Below are 25,493 nucleotides of genomic sequence, written 5' to 3' on the forward strand. Positions count from 1 at the left end.
TCATTGCCTTCAGTGGCATCATGCCGGCTGCATCTGCCAGTGGTATAGGTGGCATACGATGTATCTCCCATACATAATACACAACACACAATGTTCTATTGCTGAGTACATTCCATGAGGCTACTTTGGGATTTGAAATGATTCTCTCTCAAAAGGAACTAAATCCCTTATAATCTTCCACTCTGTGCAAATAAAGCAGAACCCTCCAGCCCTAGCTGAGAGTGAAGTATACATTCCTCTCTCTGCTTTTGCATTTCAATACATGCAGCATATACAGGATTTAGTGGGAAGCAGATGCAGAGGGAAATAGAAGCTTAGCATCCATATGCAATTATTAGAGACTATAAACAGTCCTTTGCTCATAATGTGAAGTGCCTTTTCTACATGGCAGTAAGCAGAGTTAAGAATTGCTGAGGGTGACAAGCCAGGTCTCTAGATGTGGCCTTGGAATCTGAAAACACCATCTGCTTTGCAAAGGTTGACAGTCAGAGCCTGGTTAAACTCCACATCTCCTTGTTATGAAGGGCTTGATAACTTGCGACTTGCCCTCAGTCCATTACCTTCTGCTTACTAACGCTCAGAGCACAGCCTATCTCCCTGCAGAGCACTCCAGCAGCTGGGCTATGTTATATGCTGTCTCTGTCTCACTCGGCATTAGATAATACAGTAAGGAGAGCCTTCCATCTCAATCACTGAAACGCAAACAACAATTTCTGTTGTTTCAGCAAAGAGGCCAACACTGACATTCTGGCTCAGAAACACACATTCAGATACATTTTTGGCTGTCAGTGTGGTTATTTTGATGAGGTTTTGTTTTACATGTGGCTTAGATGAAAGACAATTAAGACTTCACATTTAATTGGTACTGGATGCATTTTAAATAGCATTAATGGACTTTCTCAACAAGAACTACACATTTTGATTTCTCAAAGTAACAACCCTGACAGAGAGAAGGACAGAGAGGTACAGCTGAAGGACCAGCTGATACGCGAGATCCTACGTTTAGACGCTAGAAAGGCTGTTTCAAAGTCAAGCGTGGAGGGGCTGAGTCAGCACTACTGACAAAGTTACATTTAGGCTTAAATCCAACTCAAGAAAAACATTTCTGCTGCACTGAAACCCCTCACAGTTCAACAGAAGAATGTCTGGAATCATGTGATGAAAGTATCACTAAATATAAAGCTGCTATAAGATTAAGAACAGTACTGAGAAGAACTTTCTAATCCAAACTTGCCTCATGGGGTTTTGAGCTGGCAAAATGGTGAGAGCATTAAGAACCTAAGTGAGTTTGTGTCAGGTCTGCAGAAGAGAGAGCAAGCGCACGTACACATGCCAATGGTGCATGGGTTCCTTCAGGGCCGAGGCTAACCAGCCACAGTTAAAAGTTTTGCTTGCAGAGAATTGGTAAACCTGTCTCTTTGCAACATTTCTGTGCCAAGAGGGTTGTTTCATGGCTCTGACAAACAGCATCAGAATGTCTCTAAGGCACAGGCAAGTAAGAAGAAATGTCGTTCCGTTTCAGACCTGAGGTCTCCCCCCCAAGCCTACAGGGGACTCACTCTGCCCCACTGCATGTGTCACACTGGATGAGAGGGATGCCCCCCAGTCCCCAACTGCCAACAGAGCCCAAGGCATATGCTCCCTCTGCTCATGTCCAGCAGAGCCCACAGCCGCACACCCACCAGAACCACAGAAGCACTTCCATCCCAGTAGCTGGCAGAGTGCATGCCCCAAACCCCAGCAGAGCCCTGGGCGCATGCGCCACACTCTGGTCCAGCAGAGCCCAGAACATGCCTCTCCTGCCCTGTTGTCTGCCAGCAGAACCCAGAGAGCAGTTCTCATGCCCACCCACTGAAAAGACATCTCCCAGCACCTGCCAGAAACATGGGGAACGTAATTAGCTCTTTGCTAAATTTATTTGCATTTGTATTTTGCTAAATCCCTTATACAAGATCAGACTCAAAGCATCATCCTTTCCAACCCTCCTGGCCATCAGATCCCCTGTCATACTAACAGAAATGTTATCAATGCTCAGTACTGGCTCTTTAAAGGTCAACACCCCAAAGGGGTTCTTGCATCATAAACCCATTTAGCCTTACACATTTGCCATAATTTGAGTAAAGAAAAAGGAAACTCGACGCACTAATTAGAAAGCTGGGGGTGTTGTGTTTTCTCCAGTTCACCTTATCTTCTTTATTCAGCTCCTGAAGACTCAGCTATTAAAGGAAATTAAGTAATTCATCAAGCCCATTTCAATTACCTGCCACGGATAACATCAGAGTACAATTAGCATCTACAAATGAACCAAGTGCCAACTGCCAGGCAGAAACAGAAGCTAATTTACAGTGCGGGGCTGCCTGCTAGAACTGCACTTCTGGGGGCTGCCAGCATCTCATCATCTCAACAGCCTCTCTCTGTCCTTCCCACGCCCCAGCCACACCTGGCCTGCTGAAGGGAATTACAGCCAGGATACCTTCGCCTAGGACAGGAAAGTCCACAATGTCGAAAGTCACAGCGAAGGCAGCAAGAACTATCTGTGCTCTCTGAATTCCCACCTCGGGACCAGGGAAAGGGAGAAGCAGTAGAGCAGCATTCCCTCTAAACCAGGGGTGGGCAAACTATGGTCCAGGGGCGCATGCGGCTCTTCAGACACTTTAATCCACCCCTTGAGCACCCACCAGGGAGCAGGGTCCGGGGCTTGCCCTGCTCTGTTGCTCCAGTCGGGGAGCGGGGTCGGGGGCTTGCACCGCCCTGTGTGTACCGTGGCTCCACGCAGATCCTGGAAGTAGCGGCGTGTCCCCACCCCACCCCCACTCCTGTACATAGGGGAAGCCAAGGGGCTCCGCACGTTGCCCCCGCCGCGCCCATTGGCCGGGAATCACGGCCAATGGGAGCTGCAGGGGCAGCGCCTGGAGATGGGGCAGCATGCAGAGTTGCCTGGCCGCGCCTCCGCATAGGAGCCAGAAGGGGGACATGCCCCTGCTTCTGGGAGCTGCTTGAGGTAAGCGCCGCACAGAGCCTTCCCCCCTCCTGCGCCCCAACCCTGATCCCCCACCTGCCATCTGAACCCCTTGATCCCAGCCCAAAGCACCCTCCTGAACCCCAAACCCACATTCCCAGAGCCCGCACCCCCAGCTGGAGCCCTCACCCCCTCTCCCATACCCCAACCCTGTGCCCCAGCCTGGAGCCCCTTCCCGCACACTGAACTCCTCATTTCTGGACCCACCACAGAGTCCGCACCCCCAGCCGGAGCCCTCACCCCCTCCCACAGCCCAATTCCCAATTCCGTGAACATTCATGGCCCGCCATACAATTTCCATACCCAGATGTGGCCCTTGGGCCAAAAAGTTTGCCCACCCCTGCTCTAAATCCTGCTTCTAGCGGTAACTGTAGGACATTAATGTCTCCTCCCCACAGGGGCAATCATCATCCAAAACTTATTGGGTTCTGCGCTTGCTCTGAAAATCAGCTCTGCCGGGATTTGGACAATGCACGCTTTGGGTTACCGAGAAGGACGTGAGGAGTTGCATTCTGCAAGGTTAATGAGCAGAGCCACCCTTTGGTCCATGAAACATCCCCACCCTCACACTTGAGTGCTCAGCTGGGCCCGATGTCCTGCATGGGTCCCAAACCTATGACAAGATGGCAAATCATGATGCCCTCATCCCCACTGGACATTATAATGCTGCCGCACCTGCTTTGCCCCTAAAACCTTCTCTTGGCTCAGCTTTGCAGCCCCCCCAAACTCATCTTCCCATTTCACTCCCTGCTCTGCCATCGCCTCATGCTTCTCACTCTGCCACTGGGACACATTAAAGGGCTGGCCCAGGGGCATATTGCTCTGACACTTTGAACCTGCAAAGTGCCCACTTGCTGCTGGTATGAAGGCAGGGCTGCTGGGACAGTTTGTACAGTGGGGGAGCTGAGAGCCATTGAACCAAACTGTAAACCCTGGATATGATGGAAACCTCTTCAAGCCAGGGGGTGCGGCAGCCCCCCCAGCTCCTGCACCTATGGACGAAGGGGACTGAGATGAGGAGCTGGCCTAGTGGAAGCAGGGGATTTGAGAAGGTGACACAGAGCGAAGTTCCCGGCAGTAGACCACGGGGTTAGGCATTGTTACACTATTCCCCACATAGCCTGGGGCACTTACCTAGATTGGAAGAGGCTCTGCCCTCAGCGGCTCGGTCCTGCAGGCTCTCAGCAATGCCCAGCTGTTCCTCATGGTACTGCTTGGCCCTCTCCAGGTCTTGCATACACCTGGCAGCATGGCCCAGGCCAGCATAGGCCCGCATCTCAATGGCTTTCTCAGCCAGCTCCTGGGCCAGCTCCAGCACAGAATTGTGGTAGGACATGGCCTTGTCGAAGTTCCTCCGGTAGTGGTAGGCGCTGCCCAGGTTGCTATAGGCTCGCGCTTCCTCCCGCTTGTTCCCCAGCTCCTTGGCAATCTTCAGGTGCTGCTCGTGGCACTGCACCGCGTTCTCAAAGTCCCCCATAGCAATGTACACTGCCCCCATGTTCCCCAGCTCGCGGGCCTCCGAGAGTTCGTCTTTGGATTGCTTCGCAAGGAGGACACACTGCTTGTGACTAGCCAGTGCATTGGGGTAATCGCCAATGGCTGTATACACATGGCCCAGGCTGCTTAGAGCTGAGGAAGCTGCCTGTAAGACAAGAGAGAGAGGGTGAGAGTGAGAGCCTGTGGAAACAGAGTCAGGTCAAAGGGACACACAACATTCACCTGTTAGCCTCTAACAAACTCTTCCAGGGAGACTCCAGCTCTGCTTCCTGGAGGGTCCAGTGGAAACCTGGCTATCTGCACATGCAACACGATACTCAGGAGAAAAATCCCCAGCTGCCAAACGGGTCATGGGCTGTTTGTGGCAATGAGGGGCTGCAGGGAGGGCACCCACGGGCTGGCAGGGAGAACTGGACTGGGATTCTCTGATTGAGGGACAATTCCTTCCCATCCCCTGAGAGACATAGTGGGGAAACCCCTGGCGCTGCAAAGCCCAGGGACTTTGGGATAATACAGAATGTGGGATCTGCAGGAACTTGGCAATATCAGGATCCATGAGGTGAGACGAGGCTGTGTGAGCTGCCTGAGAGAGCTCGGTTCCCACTCTGAAGGCAGCTGTATCTCAGCCCATCTCTCACTACTACTTTAACACCTACAGTCATGCCAGTTATCACAGCAAAGTCCTGTCCACAGGGATCTTGGGCAGACAGATATGTAATGGCATTTCTCTGCAGAGTAACGACTAATGAATCGCTTGCTTCTGTGCCACTTCCTGCACAATGAGCTCCCTTCCAACAGCAGCAGAGGTCTCAGGCGCTGAATAAGGAGCCTAAGAGGATGGTCTGTGAAACTGCAGCAGCATGCAGCTCAGACTGACCATGTTCACACTGCAGAGCTTCCCAATCCCTCTGCTTACTGAGCCTGCAGAGATTCCTGCGCTAGATTCATGGCATCTGCTTCGGTAGATAGTCCTTAAAACATCTGCAGTGGGAATGCTGACCCATGCACAGGGGGCGATCAGACAGGGATACTGCACAGCTAAGCCAGCATGCTCAGGATCCCCAAGCCAGTCACGCTGTTTAGGGCAGAGATGTCACTCTCTTTGCTGCACTTAGGAGCTATGGCATTTGCTAATGGATCCCCAATGGTGGCCAAAGTTAGCAGGACAGCTTAGCTAAAGTGCAAGAGTTGGGCTTTCCCATACAGTGTGCAAGAAATACGTTTGTTCCAGAACAATCAACCTAGGAAATAGGTCTAGATGCCAAGGAAGGCCATGTGCCTGACTCAGCACTACTGACCATACATGTATATTCATCCTGGTGCCTGTGCCATCCCCAAGCCCTCTGGGCGCAGGAGAGCAGTACCCTGCAGCTGCTATTTCCCCCATGCCCCAAACTCCAAGTCCAGGTACAACGATACCATACAAATAAACAGTGATCAGACTCTGCCCACCATTGAAAGCATCAATTTCCACCCACCCACCCCTCTTGCTCCTTGAAAGCCCTGGGGAGCAGAGGGGCTTTGCAGCTCGCCCAAAAAGTCAGCTGACTCGTGCTTCGTTGGAGCAACAGGGGAAGCGAGTTCCAGAGTGAAGTGTTCAGTATGGAGACACCCTGAGACTGGCAGCTCTAGCACTCAGCCCAGCTCAATTCCCAGAGCATGAGCAAGGGAGACAAGTGTCTCCTGGACCAAACTGTTCAAGTGGTTGTAGATTAAACCCTGTCCCTTGAATTGCACTGAGCAGCTGCTGCATCAGTGAAGGCCTGAAGGACGACAGCAAGAGCCCAGAGGATGGACTCACCCCAAGCGAGGTTAGGAGGAAAACCCTGATTCTTACATGTCCAAGGAGCATCATGGCGCCGAGTGTGTGCTGGGCTCTGTCCCCAGCCGCCCTGGAAACCTCTCCCACTCACCCCGCCAGCAGAGGCTGTTAGAACCTGCCATCCTCTCCCCATGGAAGCCATGTCTCCCCCAGCAGATACAGGCCTTTGCAAAGGCAGTTCCCTACCAGCCTGGGTGCCACTTGTCCTTGATCTACTGAGATCTTCCTTATTGTTCTCTCCAACTAGGGCCCTACTTCCAGCTTGGACACATCCCGCAGGCGAGAGGGTTCAATTTCAGTCTCTGCCAGGCCATTAACCCCTTCCTGGGCACCCCCATCACATGCACCCAGCTGTGAACACACAGCAGATGAGGCTTCCTCTCGAGCAGGAAATCTGGTTCAAATCCCCTCATCAAGAGCTGCACTAGACTGTTACTACTAGCTACAGTCTCACAGCAGCAACTCATCTTTCAGGGCTTTCAACAACCGAGGCCAGAGGAGCCTTCCTAATGATTATTTTTATTAAAATTATATCACATGTGGAAGAATAATGCAGTGGCAGGAAGATCTACGGGCCAGAGCGAAGGGCAGATAGTGCAGACGATAAATTACTTCCATGCTTAGCAACATTAATGGACTAATGTTTCCAAATCAAGGATTTGTAAATGTGCTGTGCTGATGCAAATTAACAGATTAAAAGAGAAACCAGTTTTTCTGATACAAGAATCTGAGGCAACAGATTAGCTATTAAACACAATTTATAGGTCATAAGATATGAACGCTGGCCAGAAAACACTACCTTGGCCAGCTCCATAAATAGCAAAGCTGCATTTGCTTTCCCTGAGGGATCCTTGTAGGCAGCTTAATTATATCATAAAAACTGCCAGAATTTACAGTGACTTCATTTTTTTCACTTGATGCTATAGATGAACCTCATTCAGCACAATAGGCAGCAAATATCTGAGACCAGCAGAGTTGCAGCTGATGTTAAAAACGTTATGATTTCCCTGGCAAGGCTGATGCACACTCCTGGGATAGGAAGTCAGATGATGAAACCTTCCCCCTTTCCTCGGGGTCTCTGAAGTGCTCCTGTTAAGAGTCCTGAGGATTCCCCTTCCACCTCTCCTGAGTCTTAGCCTTGGGCCTGATCCGCTAGCCAAGGAGAACAGTATGGATGGGAATTCCTGCAGTCCAACACTAGGGGCACAGCTGAGGCAGGCTTTGGTACCGGTGCTGCCATCTAGGGTTCAATGCTCTCGATTCACGCTGTAAGAGAGGGAAAGTGACGTTGCTTTTCTGCTGTAACTTGCCCCACAATGGAAAGGGTAGCAGCTAGCAGCAATTCCCCTAACCTGCTCTTATTCACACCTCTGATACTGTGGAGGTGAGGAGACTGAATGAGCTGGCCTGGGCTGGAAGTTACACTTGGCCGTGGGACATGTTGCTCCAATCCACCCTCTCCAGCTAGTGTGCACCAGAACGAGTCTAAAAGACATGCTTTGGCAGGGGATTTGGGGCCTGACTGCACTCCTTCAAAAGTGGGTTCAAAAAGCGTTTACACTGTGCAGCAGGGAAGGCTGTTGAAAAAGGGAGAGACCATTTCTGTTGGGATCAGAAGGCTGGTGGGCTGCACCAATGCCCAGGCAGGACTGCTGGACGGACATGTTCTGCACAATGATAGGGCTTCTCTTCAGACATGAAGGCACCTGTCTCATGTGCAAAGGGAGTCTTGATAAAAAGGCAGTTACAATATTTGCTCAGAAAAATATTTTTTTATGGGGCACCCCACAGAATATTCCCGGCACTGGCTCCTGGCCCCATCTCTAACTTCTCCCCATGCTGGAAAGTTTTAGGCCATTACCAACAGTTTGTCATCCAGCTAGCTGAACATAAGATGAAAGATCTCAGCAGAATATTAATGCATCTAGGAATGGACTTAGATTTGTTGGGAATGGAAGCCCCACAACTAAGTGAGAAGGTGCAGTACCTCATTACCCTGGAAATGATGGTGGGCTCCCAGACACTCTTACTGACAGGCTGGCGGAGCGCTGCATGCAGGGTTATCCGTCCAAGCAGAGCCCGTTTGTTTCCATACATTTAGCAGCAGCAACAAGCAGAGTTGGGAGGAGGCCCCATTCCATTCAAGTTAGTTTCACACCAGCTTGAAAGAGGTTTGGCTCTTTGGAAAGAGCTCTCAAGCAATTTAATGAAGTAACTATTTGGCAAACTCTAACAAGGCACTGCAGTTATTTGAGGGTGGGTCTGTCAGAGCCTGTTCTGAGGCGTCTACACAACTAGAGGTAGAAATCAGAATTTTTTGCTTTGTGAACTTTCATTAAAGTGAAAGTGGCTCAATGTTGTATCTAAATTCCCAGCCCAATGGTAAAACGTATGCATTTAGAAACCTTGTATATGCTCTATACAAAACAGTGTAAGGCCCTGCACAGGCTGTGACTCAATAAAATACACCTGGGCTCCCACCAGCTCTGGTGACATGTGACGTATCCATGACTGACCATGAGATGCTGGCAGCCTGTTCTGGACGTGGTTAAAGCCCACTGCAGTGCAACCCCCCTGCACTACTAGCACGACAGCCTCAGTGAAGCCCAGGACCCAGGCAATTCTCTCAGTCCCTGAGCAGCCATGACACCAAACTGCAATGTTGCCAGAATCTCACGGTGCCACTCGGGAAAACTGACAATCGTGTGGTGGGACAAGGAGAACCGGCCTCACAAGGGTGGTTGTGGACATTTGTTTGCACCTTAGTCAGCGAGAAGAGCCATGGCCAGGTAGTATCGATCACAGCTGGGAACAGACTCAAACTGCCCCAAGTGCAGTAGCTGGGGAGAAGAGGCATGACAGGGTTAAGATGAATCTCAGCACTGCTGCAACTCCAGAGACCTCTCACATTGCACACTGAGAAGCAGCATTTAGAAAGTCCCCAGATCATTACCTCAGAGAGAGATTTGGGCTATTGCAGTGATTCATTCCCTGGGCTTGTCATCACTTAATCCAACATCATCCCCAGGCGCAGCAAGAAGAGCTAGCCTAAGGCCTATGTGGTTTGGACAAGGCTCTTGGGGCATGGTAGAAGGGGCCTGACTTGCCCCAGTGAATGCCCAGGGTTTAACTCTTCAGATAATGGAGGGGAAGAGCGGAGGAGGAGAGTCCTGGGGCGGGGAGGAAAAAAAGGAGGGAGAAATGGATGGAAGACTGGGAAGGGAAAGGATGGATTATGATCCTGTAACTTCCACAGATGTCTTTATTGCTAACTCAAGCGATTCCCTTATGCTCAGTGCAGAAGGGCGACCCCCTCACTCTCACTGCAGTGGTCGCACTGGGATAACTCCCCGTGTTTTATTCTGTTAAATGGAGCGATGTCTGACCCATGTGCCTTGTGCAGTCTCAGAGGCAGATTTCGCCACCATTTTCATGGCTGCATGAGGAGAGCCCAGGGTGGTTTTGGCTTCTCCTGGGCTGGTTCCCTACAGCATCTCTCCTGCAGTAAGAGACTTCTCAGTGCTCACACAGTACTCATGGGGGTCATTAGTGGGAAGATTGTGGAGCCTGACATAAAACTAGTGTTTGGGAACAATTTGGTGATTAAATCTGCTGAGGGACACCAGGGACATGCTGCCAGGGACTGGTAGTAGGACTGGGGAAGATATAGTCATTGTATACTTAATAAAATCCTCCACATAATAATGTCCTCTGGGAACTCTAAGTGGCTCGTGCATAGAGCTAACAGAGGAAGGGAATTCCATCTGCATTTGAAGGAGCCTCACACCACCACAAAGGGTGCATCAAGGCTGACCCCCGAGGTGTCTGCCTGAAGTGGACTCCAGACGCACATTCAGGAGTGGCTTTGCTTTGCATCGTGGGATGGGAGACTCTGGCCTGGTATCACTGGGGTTTCGCTTCAGGAGACATGAAGAAAATTAATGCTTTATAAAGCTGACAAAAACAAATCTTACAGTGGAGGTTGCTTCCACCTGTAATCATGCAATTTATCCCTTTCATAGAAAGCAGACACTCCTGCCACCAAGCTAAGGCACAGAAGGGAGTTCTAAAGAAAAAAATAATTTCTAATTGTTCTGTGTTTCCTGAGAACAACAGCCAGATCAGCTTTTCTAGCTGAGTAAGGCAAAGAGCCCGATGCTAAACAGATGTATAATAAAGAAGCGCAGCTACAGGGGGACTTGATAACAGGAAAACACAGGGGCCTGGGCTGTTTCATCCAAGCCAGAAGGTGGCCATGTCATAGCTATGCTGTTAGAAAGCAGTTATCTGTTACAGCTCAGCACCTATAAGCGTGAGAACACCATGCACATCAGCCACAAACACTGCCGTGTCTGTAGGGATTGTTAGAAGGCTCCTTCCAAGCCCGGTGCATAAGCACTTGCCAAAGATGATGTCTGGATAGCAGAAACATGGCTTCCAGCAGCGCAGACAGAAGAATTGGAAATAGATCAGGAACGCCTGGAAGTTGAGTCCCCAAGGGCAGCGCTGAGTGAGAGCGCAGCCCTCCCCCCAAGCCAGGGGCAGCGCTTGGCAGCAGCCGGGGCTCACCCCATCCCCAGACACAGCTCTAGCAGGGAGCCAGTGGTCACAGTGGTTGAATTCCCGTGCATGGCTCAGGCAGCGGGTGATCGGGGGAGCTGTGTGGGAATGCTGGACTCAAAGAAAGCAAACCTCTCAGGACCTTGAGTTACAGAGTTACCAAGGCTCAACACCACCCTTTTAAATTGGTGGATTTCAACCGTTTTCTTGGGCTGTAAAGTACACACACGTCAGTGTGCAGCTGTCACTGGCCTCCAGGGGCCTGGATCACCTTCCTTCTCTTACTTCCCATCGAGTTCTAATGTTAAACAGAACCAAATACTGGGAGCCCTAACAATTCTGTCATCTCCCCTTCATATCAGCCCTCACCCAGGTGGCTTTGGTTCCCAAGCAACGTGGTGGGGAGACGGGTGCTAGCTTACTTGCAAAGCCAAGAAGGTAGGAGGGGCCAGCCGAGGGGAAGAGAGGAAAATGAAATTCACCTAACACAGGTGTCAGGTAGGCATCTGAAACGAGCCTTTCCTAGACCCTGGCGAAACAACAAACCAGGACTCTCAATTATACCTGCAAAGTCATGGTGCTGTCCACTTACTCGTCAGAACTTCCTCACCCGCCACTGTGGGCTGGCGTGGAGGGAGGGGGTTGGGATGGGCTAGGGCTAGAGACCTCTGCTACAGACTTCCTGGGCAGTTTCTCTGTGCCTTGCTTCCTCATCTGTGAAACAGCGACAGCACTTCCCTACCTCACAGGGGTGCTGTGAATATAATACTTTAAAGACTGCAAGTAAGCCAGGGCTCGTCTACCCAGGAAAGTTTTACCACTTGTATCAGTAATATACCACTATACTTAAACTGGTACAACACTCCCTGTGGACACTCTAATTTCAGAAGAAGAGTGGCTTTTTTTGGGTTAGCTTAATCCCCTTCCAAAGCAGTCTAAGGGCTTGTCTATACTGGCACTTTACAGCACTGCAACTTTCTCGCTCAGAGGTGTGAAAAAACACACCCCTGAGCACTGCAAGTTTCAGCGCTGTAACGTGCCAGTATATGCAGTCCACCAGAGCTGGGAGCTACTCCCCTCGTGGGGGTGGGTGGTTTTTTTTTTATTTTATTTTTTTACAGTTCGTGCCGCAGCTACACAGCCACGTTAAAGCGCTGCTGTGGCAGCACTTTAACATTGCTAACGAAGACATATCCTGAGTGTCTACACAGGGAGTTATACCAGTGTAGCTTCATCAGTTTAAATTCACACCTTAGCTTATACTGGCATACCTTTCCTCTGTAGACAAGCCCCCATACAATATGGAAGGGGGGGCCATGAAGAGATATTTGTAAGGTGACCTCCTCCCTACCCCCACACCAAGCAAACCAACTAGAGGAGGGGTGGGGGAAGGGGACCAGAGATAGATGAAAAGCAGGCAGAAATGGAGGAGGAGAAGAGACAGAGATAAATGGTTGGGGAGACTGGGACAGAGAAAACATGGCCATTACAAACATGACAGAAGAGAAAGGCCAAACCAGAAAAGTAAAACCTCTTTGAGAGAGAGGATTGTAAATAACAAAGTAAAATACATTTTAAAGGAATATAGGATGAGAGAAAAAATGAGGGTAAGAGACATGAATGAAATGCATCAAGATATGGAAGGAAAAGTGAAGACTGGGAAGAGAAAAGGGAAAGCAGAGTAAGAAGTGGGGGGAGGGCGCATATTCAAGGTGGATGTTTGGGATTACCTGCAAGAAGTGAATTCTGAATTTATCCACCCGAGAGTCTATTCATCCAGTCAGGGTGCAGAAACAATACCCTAAAATGTGTATGTCTGATCAAATCGAAGCAATTGTTCATGAATGACTCTTGGGACATTTCTCAGCCTGGGAGACTTTGAGGATGTGCCAGGCTCATTGTGCAAGTTAAAGCTGCCAGTCTCCACATTAGCCCACATCTGTCAAGAGAGCATCGGCTCTTGTTCTTGCACTTGTTCTCTGGGAAAGTCTCTGCTCTACACTCTATACACATCCTGCCATCTTTGTGCACCCCTTCCTCCAGTGTGTGGATCTGATTTTGAGCAGGAGGCTAGCATTCATGGCACACCCCACGCCATGCTCAAGAGCCTTCACGCTTTATTTCACCTCACCTGAATGCCCGCCCCACTCCATTTTTATAGCCCTAATTAGCAGTGAAGGGCTTCTTTTCCCTTGTGTATCCCCCACCACAAAGGCAGCCTTAGGCAGCACCTAAGAGCAAGCCAGTCTACCCCAAGTCTTTAAAACCTCAGAATCACTTTCTTTACATGCTTGGAGCTTTTGAAGGAGGCGATTTTGATTCTGAGATTGCACCTGTACAGAAATTCTTCCCACTGGAGTAAAGTCCATAGCTGGGGGAACGGTGTCATGACCTCAGGGGATTACCCTGCTCCCCCAAGGTCCGTCTCCATTCAGCCAATCCCACAGCTTCAAACCAGTGTGTGTTTGCTTTCACTTGGGACACTTACAGTGAATCAAGTCTCAAACTCATCTGCATGAGAATTCCTCACCTGACATGGGCAAAGGCACCCACCTCTCTGTGACAGTTTGGTTGATTTGTAACCCACACACCTCCTGGGTGTGGTGTTCCGTCCCCTCTAGTGGCACTTAGAGATTAATGAGTCTGCTACAGCTGTAGCTAAGGTCCGCGTGGCTTTCAGCTCATGCACTAAGCTCCAGAGATCCCAGGCTTGATCCCACCTGCCACGACTGGGGTCTCTTGGTGTTACAGATGTACGGTTCCTTTATGAAAGAGCTGTAGGGAAATGATATGCGGGGGACTCAAGAGGCCACTTTTCATTACAGGCCCACTCCCTACAAACAAGCACTTAATTGGACCAGCACTAAGATGGAGAAAATATACTTCATCAACCTCCTTAACAAATCTGCCATTCCCAGGCCAAGGACCTAGGCCTGTTCACAAACACACGTCGATAAACTGAACCCAAGGGGGCAGCCGGGCTCTTCAGACAGGTTTTGAATGAAATATTATTGCAATTTGTTTTCCTGTCACATCTAACAAGTCGCAACAAACAAGGACTCTTAGGTGCTGCAAGCATCGCCTTCAATGGAGGCTGTGCTAGGAAAGGGGCTGCTTTCAGGAGAGCCTACTGAGCACTGGCATTTCACACCTGTGATTGCTACACTTCTGCACCCACATCCCTGCTCCACCTGGACAGAATGCATACCTGCTGCGCATCCACACACCTGCACACTTCACAGAAAAAAAGCAGGCAAGGCTCAAACATTCTGGGACAAGTGTGACTTTGCTGAGCAGTTGCAACATCACCTCATTTGCTGGGGCCTCAGATTTGTACAGAGTCCGAAACTTCAGGCCACAGTCACTTAAAAAAAAAAAATCAGGATTTTCCAATTGATCACAACACAATTCGGCGCAAATGGAGAACAATTTTAGAAGATATATGTAGCAAGAACAGGACAGATTTGGGAATGGACCACATACTAGTGGTAACTACATGAGAATAAAAATAAGAAAAAAGAAGACATCTGAACAGAGATGCTCATGTTATAATATCACCAAGCTAAAACAGATAACACAACAAGAGTTTAGAATTGTGCTAGCAAATAGCTATCACGTGCTTGAAGATGAAGATGATTAAACAGTAGACGGCAAATGGAAATGGGTAAAGGAAATTTTCACTAAAACTTGTGAAGAAGTGCTGGGATTCACGAATAAATGGTTATCTAAGGATACATGGCAAAAAATGGAAAAAAGATGCAAAATTAAACTGAAACTAAATCAAGCAAGAAGACCATAGACACAACAACTCCAGGAGGAACATGCCATAAAAAATAAGTAGGCCAAAAAGAGTGCTAGGAAAGACAAACGAGACTTTATAGACAAAATGGCAACAGATGCACACACCACTGCAGCACACAATGGTATGAAGACACTGTACATCATCATTAGACAGGTGTCAGGAAAAAAAACAAATATCAGCTGACCAGTTCAAGACAAAGCAGGGTGGATTTGATTTAAATCAAATTGATTTAAATCACCAGGCAGGAAGACTCGATTTAATCATGGGATTGCTACGTAAAAGTGCATTCTTTTTGGTTGTTATAACCTTAATACATATTCTTCACAACTCAGAGATAGATGTAGGCTTCATTTTTAGAAGGTACACACTATACATTTTTAAAGTGATTTATTTTGAAAACTTTTCAGATTAGTTTTACAGCTATATCAGAAAATGAATGACTGTTTGGTTATTTCATTTACCAAAAGATAATTGAAGCAGATATTTATGAAGTCATTGGGAGGTGAACTATCTCCAATTCAACAGGTTAATCATTAATATTTGGAGGATTTTCTTGCCATGTTGTATTAGGAGGAGAACATCACCAGACATTTAAATTGTTTTATTTAACTAAAACAACATCATTATATATTCTTCAACAACAAACATATAATATTTTAACAAAACAAGCATATGAATTTTTGAATTTAGTTAAACAAAGTTTTTTAAAATCAGGTTTGTTTTTGTTAAAATTGTTTTTAACTAAAACAGTTAAATGACATATTTTAAAAAATAAATAATAAAATTTAAATCGACTATGTCAGCCAGGTCAACATGAGAAACTTAAAATATTGGCTTCTGCAGTTAAGTCAGACGTCTTCACCTTCGTTTTCCTGTTCGTTCATAATTTGGAAAAGAAAAACAAGCTTTCCCACTTTTTCAGGTCCCAAACGATTTCTCAATTTGGAATGAATTAGTCCAAGATATTATTTCTACACCGACAGAAGAAGCTACTGCTGTTAAAAGTGAGATTATCACTTCAACAATCTCTGAATACAAGTGCTTAAGTGACTTCCACCAGTTCACTGGTGTGACTTTCTTTAAAACATCATCAGCAACCATATATTTCTTGAATGGTTCACCCTTCGCTCTGAAGTTTATTATAGTTGGCATTATGGAGGGATGATTGCTGGATGTCCATATCATAGCCAACTCCTCTTCTTCAGCAGTTAAGGTTTGACATTGGTACCGAGTATTGAGAATATTTGCAAGAAAATGAGTTGGAGATAGTGCTTGTCCTATTCGTTTTTTTAATGCTTGTAATTTAACTCTGTCATTGCATATTTCTCTTTTTAAGATCTCACTCAGTTCCTTCCAAATTTCAACAGCGTTAGCAATAAAACAACTATTTCCCTGCATTTTGTTCAAGGCTACAGAAATAGGCTTCAGGGTACTCAGTATGTATTCAACATTTCTCTTAAGCCCAATGTTGAGAACTTTGGCTGTGACAGTGCCATCTATTTTTTCATGATTTTGTTCACAAACTGTCATCAGATTAGGCCAGTTCTTGATATAGTGCTCAAAACAGTCCACTACTGAGTTCCATCGCACGTCTTGTGGGAGAGTTAGTTTGGTTCCTCCCACTTTTTTCAGAGCAGCTTCTATAACGTGGTTGTTGTCGAACTATTTTGCAATTTCAACAACATTAGCCTTTATTTCTGGAACACTGAATTCTCTGGCTAGGAGGTGCATCAAATGCGCACTGCAACCGTACGTTATCAGCTCGGGACTCTCTTCACTCTCTAATAAATAATTTCTTCTCATTTTGAATACATTTGTAGCATTGTCTGTGACCAAGCTGCGTACTAGACATTTGAATTTTTTTTCACAGTTTGTTATACCTTTTGCTGCTACTTCTTGTAAGCACATACAACACGATCATTGTGGACACTGCTCCACCCATCAAGACTCAGGTTAACAATTTCACCCTCTGGATCTTTTGCACACTGCTCAATTTCTCTTTCATACACTTTATCCAGCAATTTGTCTGCGACATCTGCTCTGTTGGGTGGACTGTATCCTGGTCTTAATGACTGAACCATGTTAATGAAGTGTGGGTTCTCAATCATACGGAAGGCAGAGTTTGTTGCATAAACAAACTGGGCAATTTTTTCATCAATTACCTCTTTCTGTAATCTGCTGGTTCTTATCACAAAGTTATCTATGGCTGTTTCTGGATGATGGAGATTTTTTTTCTCCTTTTTGCTACAGGTGATCTACTGTGGCTATGTGACATACATGATGTGACTGAAACTCTGTCATTGGCAGATAACTCTGGAACTACAGAAAATGATGGTGATCTTGAAGGTGGATAGTCTTCAGAATCCTGTATGTTAAGCATGGATTCTCCTAAACAAAATAAGTCAATGCAGTTATTTAATTATTATTACCATACTGCTCATTTAGTATTACTCATTGCATTCACTGACACTCAGTACTACTTTAAAGGTGAAATTGTAAAAGGAAGATCTGCCTATTTCAACTATTTATTTTTTATCATAACTGCAGCTAAAATGATAGTACCATAGAGTAGCAACTATATTTTTTGCTCAAATATGAGAATTCAAGAATAGTCCAGAAGGAAGACAGGCTGTTCTTACGAAAGAAGTATGAAATAAAAAAGTTTACCAACCTGAAGATCCTGCATGTTCAGACACATTCCTTTCATCATCTTTAACGCAGCTTCCTCCTGAGAAGGAACACTTCTCATGATGTTGTTTCATTCGGGCAACCAGGCCTTGCATTTCTTTGTTGACCTGTTTGTATTTTGCACGCATGCCTGTCTTACCCACAGGTAGAGGAACTTCATTAAAATATTCCCACACTGGGTCTCTTTTACGGCCTGCTGCCATTACAAGTTTTCTCTTCTAGTGAGAGAATGGGATGGTAGATCTCAAATCAACGAAGGCCAGACTCAAGACACAGGCGCCAACTTCTTTTTCCTCCAGTGGATGCTCGCACCCCCAGCTCCGCTCCCGCCCCGTCTCCACCCTGCCCTAAAGTCCCCGCCCAGCTCCGCTTCTCCCTGCCCCTATTAGACCCCTCCCCAAATCCCCATCCTTCCTCCTCCCCCAAGCGCGCTGCGTTCCCCTTCCCCCTTCCCCTCCCAGGCTTGCCACGTGAAACAGCTGTTTCGCGGCACAAGCGCTAGGAGGGAGGGAGGGGGAGAAGCAGGGCGGGGCGGGGAGCTGCCAGTGGGTGCAGAGCACCCACCAATTGTTCCCCGTGGGTGCTGCAGCCCCAGAGCACCCACGGAGTCAGCACCTATGGACTCAGAAAGACCTCAAGACTTCTGGAATATGCTGCTCAAACAGTTTCTACTGCCCGTCCCTCCTTTCTCACATTTATCTCCAGACTTCATCTCCTTGTCCAGATCTATTTCACCCCCAACAATCTTCTATTCATTGAACTTTTTGAAACTTTGCACTTTTAGAGAGAGGTAAGGGATTGACTCTGTGAATGCAAATTTGCAGAGGGACAATAGGGTTGAAGTCTGTTATTTCTCACCTCTATATATTATTTATTTATTTAAAAACATTATTGCTGTTAACAAGCATGTTATCTCTGGAGACACAAATCCACAGTTTGAGAACTGCAAAACTAAGCATCTCTGATGGTATCTTCTAGACTGAGCACTGAGTCCCATTGGGTAGATAGAAAGATTAACCTAAATAATCTATACAGAAGCCCCTGGAACCCCATAAGAATGGGTCCCTAATCCATGAACTATTGGAACTCATTTACAAAACTTTTCTTAAACATTACATGAATATATTGTCTCATACTATAGAATTAGAATTTATAATCCCTATTCCATGATGAGAAATCTTTGAGCTATAATGTATCTTAATTAAAACTCACTTTAGATGAGCCAATCCTCCAGATAGAGAAAAGAGAAGATATGGACGTCAAACTAGGGACTATCACCAGAGCAGAAGTAGAAAGGGCAGTCAACCAGTTAAAAAGCAGAAGAGCACCAGGTCTGGAGAACATTCAATGGAGGTTCTTAAGGCAGACTTGGAGAACACCGTAGACATTTTGATTGACCCCTTACAAAAGATATGGGAATAATTAAAAATAGCAAGTGAGTGGGGAAAGGGTCATATGGTAAAGCTGCCAAAGAAAGGAGACCTCACTCAGTGTAAAAAACGGAGAGGCATTCAATTGCTGTCTATTCCAAGTAAGCTATTTACTGTTTTCTAGACAGAATAAAGAAAATGGTAGATTCAAGATTACAACAAGAACAGGCAGGGTTCAGACAGAAGAAATCAAGTAATGACCCAATGTATCATCGTAGAACTACTGATTGAAAGGCAGTCACCACTTTATATGAATTTTATAGATTTCCAAAAAGCCTGTGATACAGTGGATAGAACAGTTTTATGGAAGTTGCTATGCCACTATGGAATCCCACAGAAATTTGTGGACATCATTCAGAGCTTCTATTAAAATACAACAGACCAAGTAATACATAACAGTGAACCAAGCCATTCAAGTTTACTACGAGCACCAGACAAGGATTCCTTATGTCACCCATAATCTTTATACTAGTGGATTGGCTAATGAGAAAAACCATAGATCAACCCGGGGCACAAAATGGATTTTCACTCAGAAGTTAGAGAGGACCTTCACACTGCTATTTCATACCTTTAGAGACCATGCATGTCAAAATAACTGATCTCCAGGCCTATACCCAACTAGTAGGGTTGAAAATCAGCACGGAAAAGGCTAAAAAAAGGAGAACTGAACATAACAAGAAATACCATAATACTTTCTGGGACTGACACAGAAGAGGTCCGATATTTCATATATCTTGGCAGTACTATAAGTACAAGAGGCGAATCAGACAAAGACATTAAAGCCAGAACAGCAAAAGCCAGACATGCCTTCGTAACTTTATAAAGGTGATCTGGAGTAACAGAAATCTTGCCTCCAAACTAAACTTTGAATATTTAACACCACTGTAAAGTCAATCTTACTACATGGCACTGAAACTAGGAGACTTATATGACACAGAAGATCCTCAGCAAAAGGATCCCCTGTTCTTTGCAAACAACTCATCTCAGACCTCACAAATACGCTATACAAAACACGTCTTGCAGGGTATTCATCCATGAAGGGTAGCATGTAAGGTATCCACAGAAAACTTGTTATTTAACAAGACTTATAATCACTGAAAGATGAATGTCCGGGTAATATTTAAGGAATAATGTGACTGTACTGAAAGTATGCTTTATGGGCTTGATGTAAAAGTCAGTCACCATGAGATAATATGGCTCAGTGATGGCCCATTCACTCAGGAGGGAGTTGTCACCCCTCCCCGCTTAGCCAGTGATGTAATGCAAGGCTCAATTGTCTAGCCTTGCTCCTCCCAAGACTATCAATAGAAAACCATCAGCGACAGCTTGAAACCACCTGGAGGTAAAAAAGGAACAAGACAAGAGACAGGTTTGCCCTGTCTATGCATAGAGACAGACTGTTTCAGTATAACAAAGGAGGGGAAGACACTTTTCAGCCTTTCACTGAGGGACACCTTGGGCAACAGGAATGGTCTCATGAAAAATCAGATCCTGGTTTGTGTGAAGCCAGCCAGCTCTATAACAGACTGAAGCTTGGGGGAGGGACCCCTTTATTAGATAGGGAAAGTAACTATTAATAAGTGTAGACCCAGGTTTGCATTTTATGATGTTTCCACCATTCTCTCATTTCTAGTTAACTCTCTATTCTTCATTAAATAAACCTACTTCTGTTTTATTGTAAAATGCTCACAAGTGCTGTGTATTACACAGGAGCAATGATTTAAGCAAAAAAACTAGTAAGCCAAGATAACACTGCTTCTTTGGTGGCAGAAGATCTGGAATTTCTGTGTGTAGCCAGTGACGGGCTAGATATCACAGGGGAGTGCTTCAAAGGGACTTGAGGACTGAGGTGCACCTCTTGTTAACCCCAAAGGAGTGTGCTTGAATGTCTAACAGGCTGGTGATGTTACGGAGCTAACACCCAGTTACCACAAGCAAGACTCCCTCAAGCTGGAGGCAAAAGGTAACAAGCAGCCTCACAGTTCCGAATACCCTGAGAACAGTCACAACCCATTAAGACCTTACTTTCTAAACTCCAAGTTTTCATAAACAGCTGACAGGAAAAAATAAAATCACAACAAATAAAGAAAACCCTGGAGGAGAATGAAAGAAAAAAACAGGACAGCAAATTATGGAATAAAAATGGAAATAGCTCGGATGTATATTGAGGAAAGACCGGAATAACATAATAAGCACAATGGAAACAGAATTGAAAGCTATCACAATGATGTGGGAAGAAGCTAAGACTGCAGCAGGAGACTGGTAATGATTTGGTGAAGGTCTTATGTTCTGTGTGGAACAGAGAGGCACGGGGGAAGGAGGAGGAAGAGAGAGAGAGAGAATATCTTGCAAAATAATTTTACCCCAATGTTAGTCTCTTAGGCAGTCTGATGAGGAGGAGCAAGTCTGCAACCTGTGCACTACTGTGAAAACGTGCCCCTCCAGCTAATGAACTGGGTCTTGGAATCTTATCAAGGACAGAACATTGCCTGGGACTCTAGTTGATTGAAGAGTTTGCTAGTTGGTATTCTTACAGCAACTCCCAGGAGCAAACGTGGAGGGATTATTGGTTTAACTCAACTTTGTTTGGTTCATTAAATTGAGGTAAGGGGTGGGGTAGCCACCAGCATGTGACAAGATCAAGCAACTGCTCAATGAGCTCTAGCTGCCTGGCAAGGATATCTGGTAATGGGGAAAGCACAGTTTAGTTGCCATCAAGACAAGTGAAAAAGTGCCACTAGAAAGTGCCCCAAAATGTCTCCTCTTTAGCACTTCCAGTTAAGCCCTGCCAGAGAGCAGCAAGAGGGAACTGGGACAGTGGCTGCAGAGAAATTCAGTGCCACTTTGTCCCTGCTGAGCTACACCTGCAGGTGGCGGTCACTACAACCCTTGAAATTATCAGCTCAGAGCTTTAGTTAGAGAGACATGGAAGGCTATCAAAGGCGACTGGTATTTAATGCTCACATCCACCCCTGAGAGTGGCTGCTTCCCAGGGCACAGAAGAGCAGCTCTCCACACCTGTCTGGAGACAGTATGGCATTCTCAGTGTGTCCATCACCACATGGAAAAGTAAAATAATGAAGATGCTTAGCAGATACTCAGGTCACTGGTGCTGGCCAAGGACTAAGCCATGGGGATTAGCGAATGATGGATGCTTTCTCTGTTTGCTCTACAGGCCTGGGTGGTAGTAAGAAGGGATGAGTGCTTTCAGGATCTACAGGCTCATTCAGAGAGGATTAGCTGTCAGTTCTGCCAGAAGGAGAGGACTCCCAGCGGCTGTCAGCGGCATTTTATTACACACATTTTCCCTCAAGTTCTATTAAACCCACTGATCATTTACTCAGAAATTACCAGCATTTCAGAACCAATCTCAAAGACCTGAATGTGCTCTAGGTACACATGTGAATTTAACAGACAATGCACAAAAAGCGTCACCATCTCCAAAACTGCCCCCCGAAAGCCAGGCTGAAGTGCTGGTGCTAGACTTTGCGGGTTGTGTCTCATCTGAAGATGAGAAAAGACACAGCAGGCATGACTCTCCTTCCAGACATTATTTGTATGCAGAAAGGAGGAGCAGCTTTGCTTTAAGGTGATTCTATCGTGTGAAAACACACTGGAATCAATAACCCTGTCAAACCTAATTTATTTCTCAGTAGTAGGGGTTGGCCTTTTATTTCTATAGCATCCCCTAGTTTCAATGATTCTCCTTCTCAGAATCTGTATTTCATCCCTTCAGAACTGCAGGTTGTGCATTGCAGTAAATTGAACATCACTAAGGAGTAGCCGTGCCACTGAACCCAGACTTCCCAGTCTGGGATAGCATTACGCTTCCTGCGGCAGCAAGAAGGGAGTCTGCCTTACCATCAAAAAGGCATGTTCTATCACAGGTAGTGCCAACTGCAGTCTGGCTCCCAGTGTCACTGAGTGAAGCACCAACAGAGCAGACAAATGATGCATGTTTGGAGAGTTGCATCAGTTCAGTGGCAAGTGACCTGCCTAGCCAAACCTGCCCATACGTAACATCCTCATCTAGATGGGAGATAAACCTATTTTGTATTTCTATAGCATCTTCATCTGTTATGGGACAAATCCCTCACATGTAGGGTGACCAGATGTCCCGATTTTATAGGGACAGTCCCGATTTTTTGGTCTTTTTCTTATATAGGCACCTATTACCCCCCACCCCCCTGTCCCGATTTTTCGCATTTGCTGTCTGGTCACCCTACTCACATGCCATGCCAGGTTCAGTGCCTCTCCTCCACTCCCAGGTGAGTCATTCCACTGCTACTGCAGCCTTCTGAATCTCCAGTATCTCCAGCTGCTCTGAATGCAGTGGCCCCAGCCCCCCTCCTCTCCCTGTGTGGAAGCATATGGAGAGCTCTTTGGGACCCAACTTTGCAGGCTCTTCATTCCTGCACAGCACCTCCACTACCGTGGGGAAAGTGAAGGAGAAGGACTTACCCCTGTATCCATACAGCGGCACTGAATTGCAGCTTCCTCTGGGGTGCAGGGTGGCAGCCAAGCAGGTTCACAACATACAGCGCAATGATAAGGGGAGAGGAAATTCTGGCCGAGGACACTTGGGTCAAGTGTGATGAAAAGGCCCTGGGATGTTACTGTGCACTCAGAGCAGACAGGAGCTGCCTGTGTTAGGTCTCACTACTTGTAACTGGGGGTGGGAGAAGAGAGACACACAAGACACTATTTCTGAAGCTAGGGTTTTATATCGGAGTGTCCAGCCTGATGTCATTCCCTCTGCAAGTGGAATAAAGGCCACTCTCTAGATACTGGTACTTACATGGCCCCATCACCTCTGGGTTTAATGCCTTTATCTTGATAGCATGCCTGTGAGCAATGACCCCGTGTTACTGGTGGGGAACTGAGGCACAGAGAGACTTAGGCTAGGTCTACACTACCCGCCTGAATCGGCGGGTAGAAATCGACCTCTCGGGGATCGATTTATCGCATCCCGTCGGGACGCGACAATCGATCCCCGAATCGACGCTCTTACTCCACCAGCGGAGGTGGGAGTAAGCGCCGTCGACAAAAAGCCGCAGAAGTCGATTTTGCCGCCGTTCTCACAGCGGGGTAAGTCGGCTGCGATACGTCGAATTCAGCTACGCTATTCACGTAGCTGAATTTGCGTATCTTAAATCGACTCCCCCCTGTAGTGTAGACGTACCCTAAGTGACTCGGCCGAGGTTACTCCAGAAGTCTGTGACAGAGCAGAGAATTGAACCCACGTCTATTTTCCTGGGTTACAACAGCACAGAAACAGTTCAGGAAACATCAACTTTAAAAGCAAACACAGAACAAGCCAGAGTTGTGGAACAGCAGAGCTAGTCTGTGCTAATGATTGCTGATTAAAACAGAGCAGCCCACTCCCAGGAATTAATGACACACTAGAACAATGTAAAAATACAGCAGGGAGAGACAGCTCCAATTCCCAGTTGATTAATGGATTAAATTCCACAGCCATGCATGAGTAAAGGACTCTATGCTCATCAGAGGGATGCTACAAGGTGTGTTGACAATACATTTCTAGCCCTCTCTTTGTTTAATTATACAAAGGAATGACAATGCTTTAAAGCAGTGGTTCCCAAACTGGGGTCCACGAACCCCTGGGGGTCCGCGAGGGTACTCCACGGGGTCTGAGAGTCATGTGCAGGGCCGCCTGCCCTGCTGATCAACTCCTCCCCCTCCCTCCCAGTGGGGACAGGGCACGCTCTGGGGAGGGGGCTGAAAGAGGCGGGGAAGAGGAGGGGCAGTGATGGAGCGGGGGCAGGAAGACATGGGGTGGGACTGGGACTTTGGAGGCAGGGGTGGAGTGGGGGTAGGGCAGGGCCTGGGGCTGAGTGGGGATTGAGCACCCCTAGGGAAAATTAGAAGCCGGCTTGGGGGTCTGCAAAAAAATGTAAATCAAAGTTTGAGAACTGCTGCTTTAAAGCACTAATCATCTTTCCTCTTCCCTGGCACCAGATGCTAATGACAGTCTAGATATGAGTCCAGGCAAAGCTCAGCACCCACTGTCATCTGGCACCTGCTCAGCTTGTTGCTGAACTGCTCCGTGCTGCCCCGTGAAAGGTTTCATGAACCACGGCTCTAAGGAGTATGCCAGGTCTCCCAAAATCACTAGGGGCATTTCAACATCCCCCACTGTAATCTTCTGGTTTGGAAAGGAAGTCCCCACTTGCAGCTTTCTGTAGAGGCCGGTGTTCCTGAAGATGCGTCATGCACCTTCCCAGACCACCCCACAATGATATCGGTGAAACGCCCATGGTGATCCACAAGCGCCCGCAACACCATGGATGCAACACATCCTATTGATGTACTCTGGTGCAAGGTGGTCTGGTGCCAAAATTGGAATGTGTGCGCCATCTATCGCCCCATCACAGCTAGGGAAACCGATTCTGCAAAGCCGTCCACTATTTCACGCACATTTCCCAGAGTCACGGTCCTTCGTAGCAGGATGCGATTTATTGCCTTGCATACTTGCATTAACACAGCCCCAACAGTCGACTTTCCCCACTCCAAATTGATTCGCAACTGACCGATAGGAGTCTGGAGTCATCAGCTTCAACACAGCAATTGCCACACACTTCTTTGCTGAGAGGGCAGTTCTCATTTTGGTGTCCTTGCGCCGCAGGTCTGGAGCGAGGTCTGCACACAGTTCCA

General features: G+C 47.0%; 1 protein-coding gene across 5 annotated transcripts in view; it reads right to left on the bottom strand.

Moving 5' to 3' along the window:
* TTC28 (tetratricopeptide repeat domain 28) overlaps positions 1-25,493 on the bottom strand; it is a 439,996-nt gene that overhangs the window by 91,779 nt on the left and 322,724 nt on the right. For all 5 annotated transcript variants that reach the window (XM_042852359.2, XM_042852360.2, XM_042852361.2 and 2 more), the window contains one exon: positions 4,154-4,661. In XM_042852359.2, coding sequence (XP_042708293.2) covers positions 4,154-4,661 — 508 coding nt within the window. The remainder of the gene's footprint in view (positions 1-4,153; positions 4,662-25,493) is intronic.

The sequence above is a fragment of the Chrysemys picta genome, chromosome 15 (genome assembly GCF_011386835.1).
Source record: "Chrysemys picta bellii isolate R12L10 chromosome 15, ASM1138683v2, whole genome shotgun sequence".
Classification (NCBI taxonomy): Eukaryota; Metazoa; Chordata; order Testudines; family Emydidae; genus Chrysemys; species Chrysemys picta.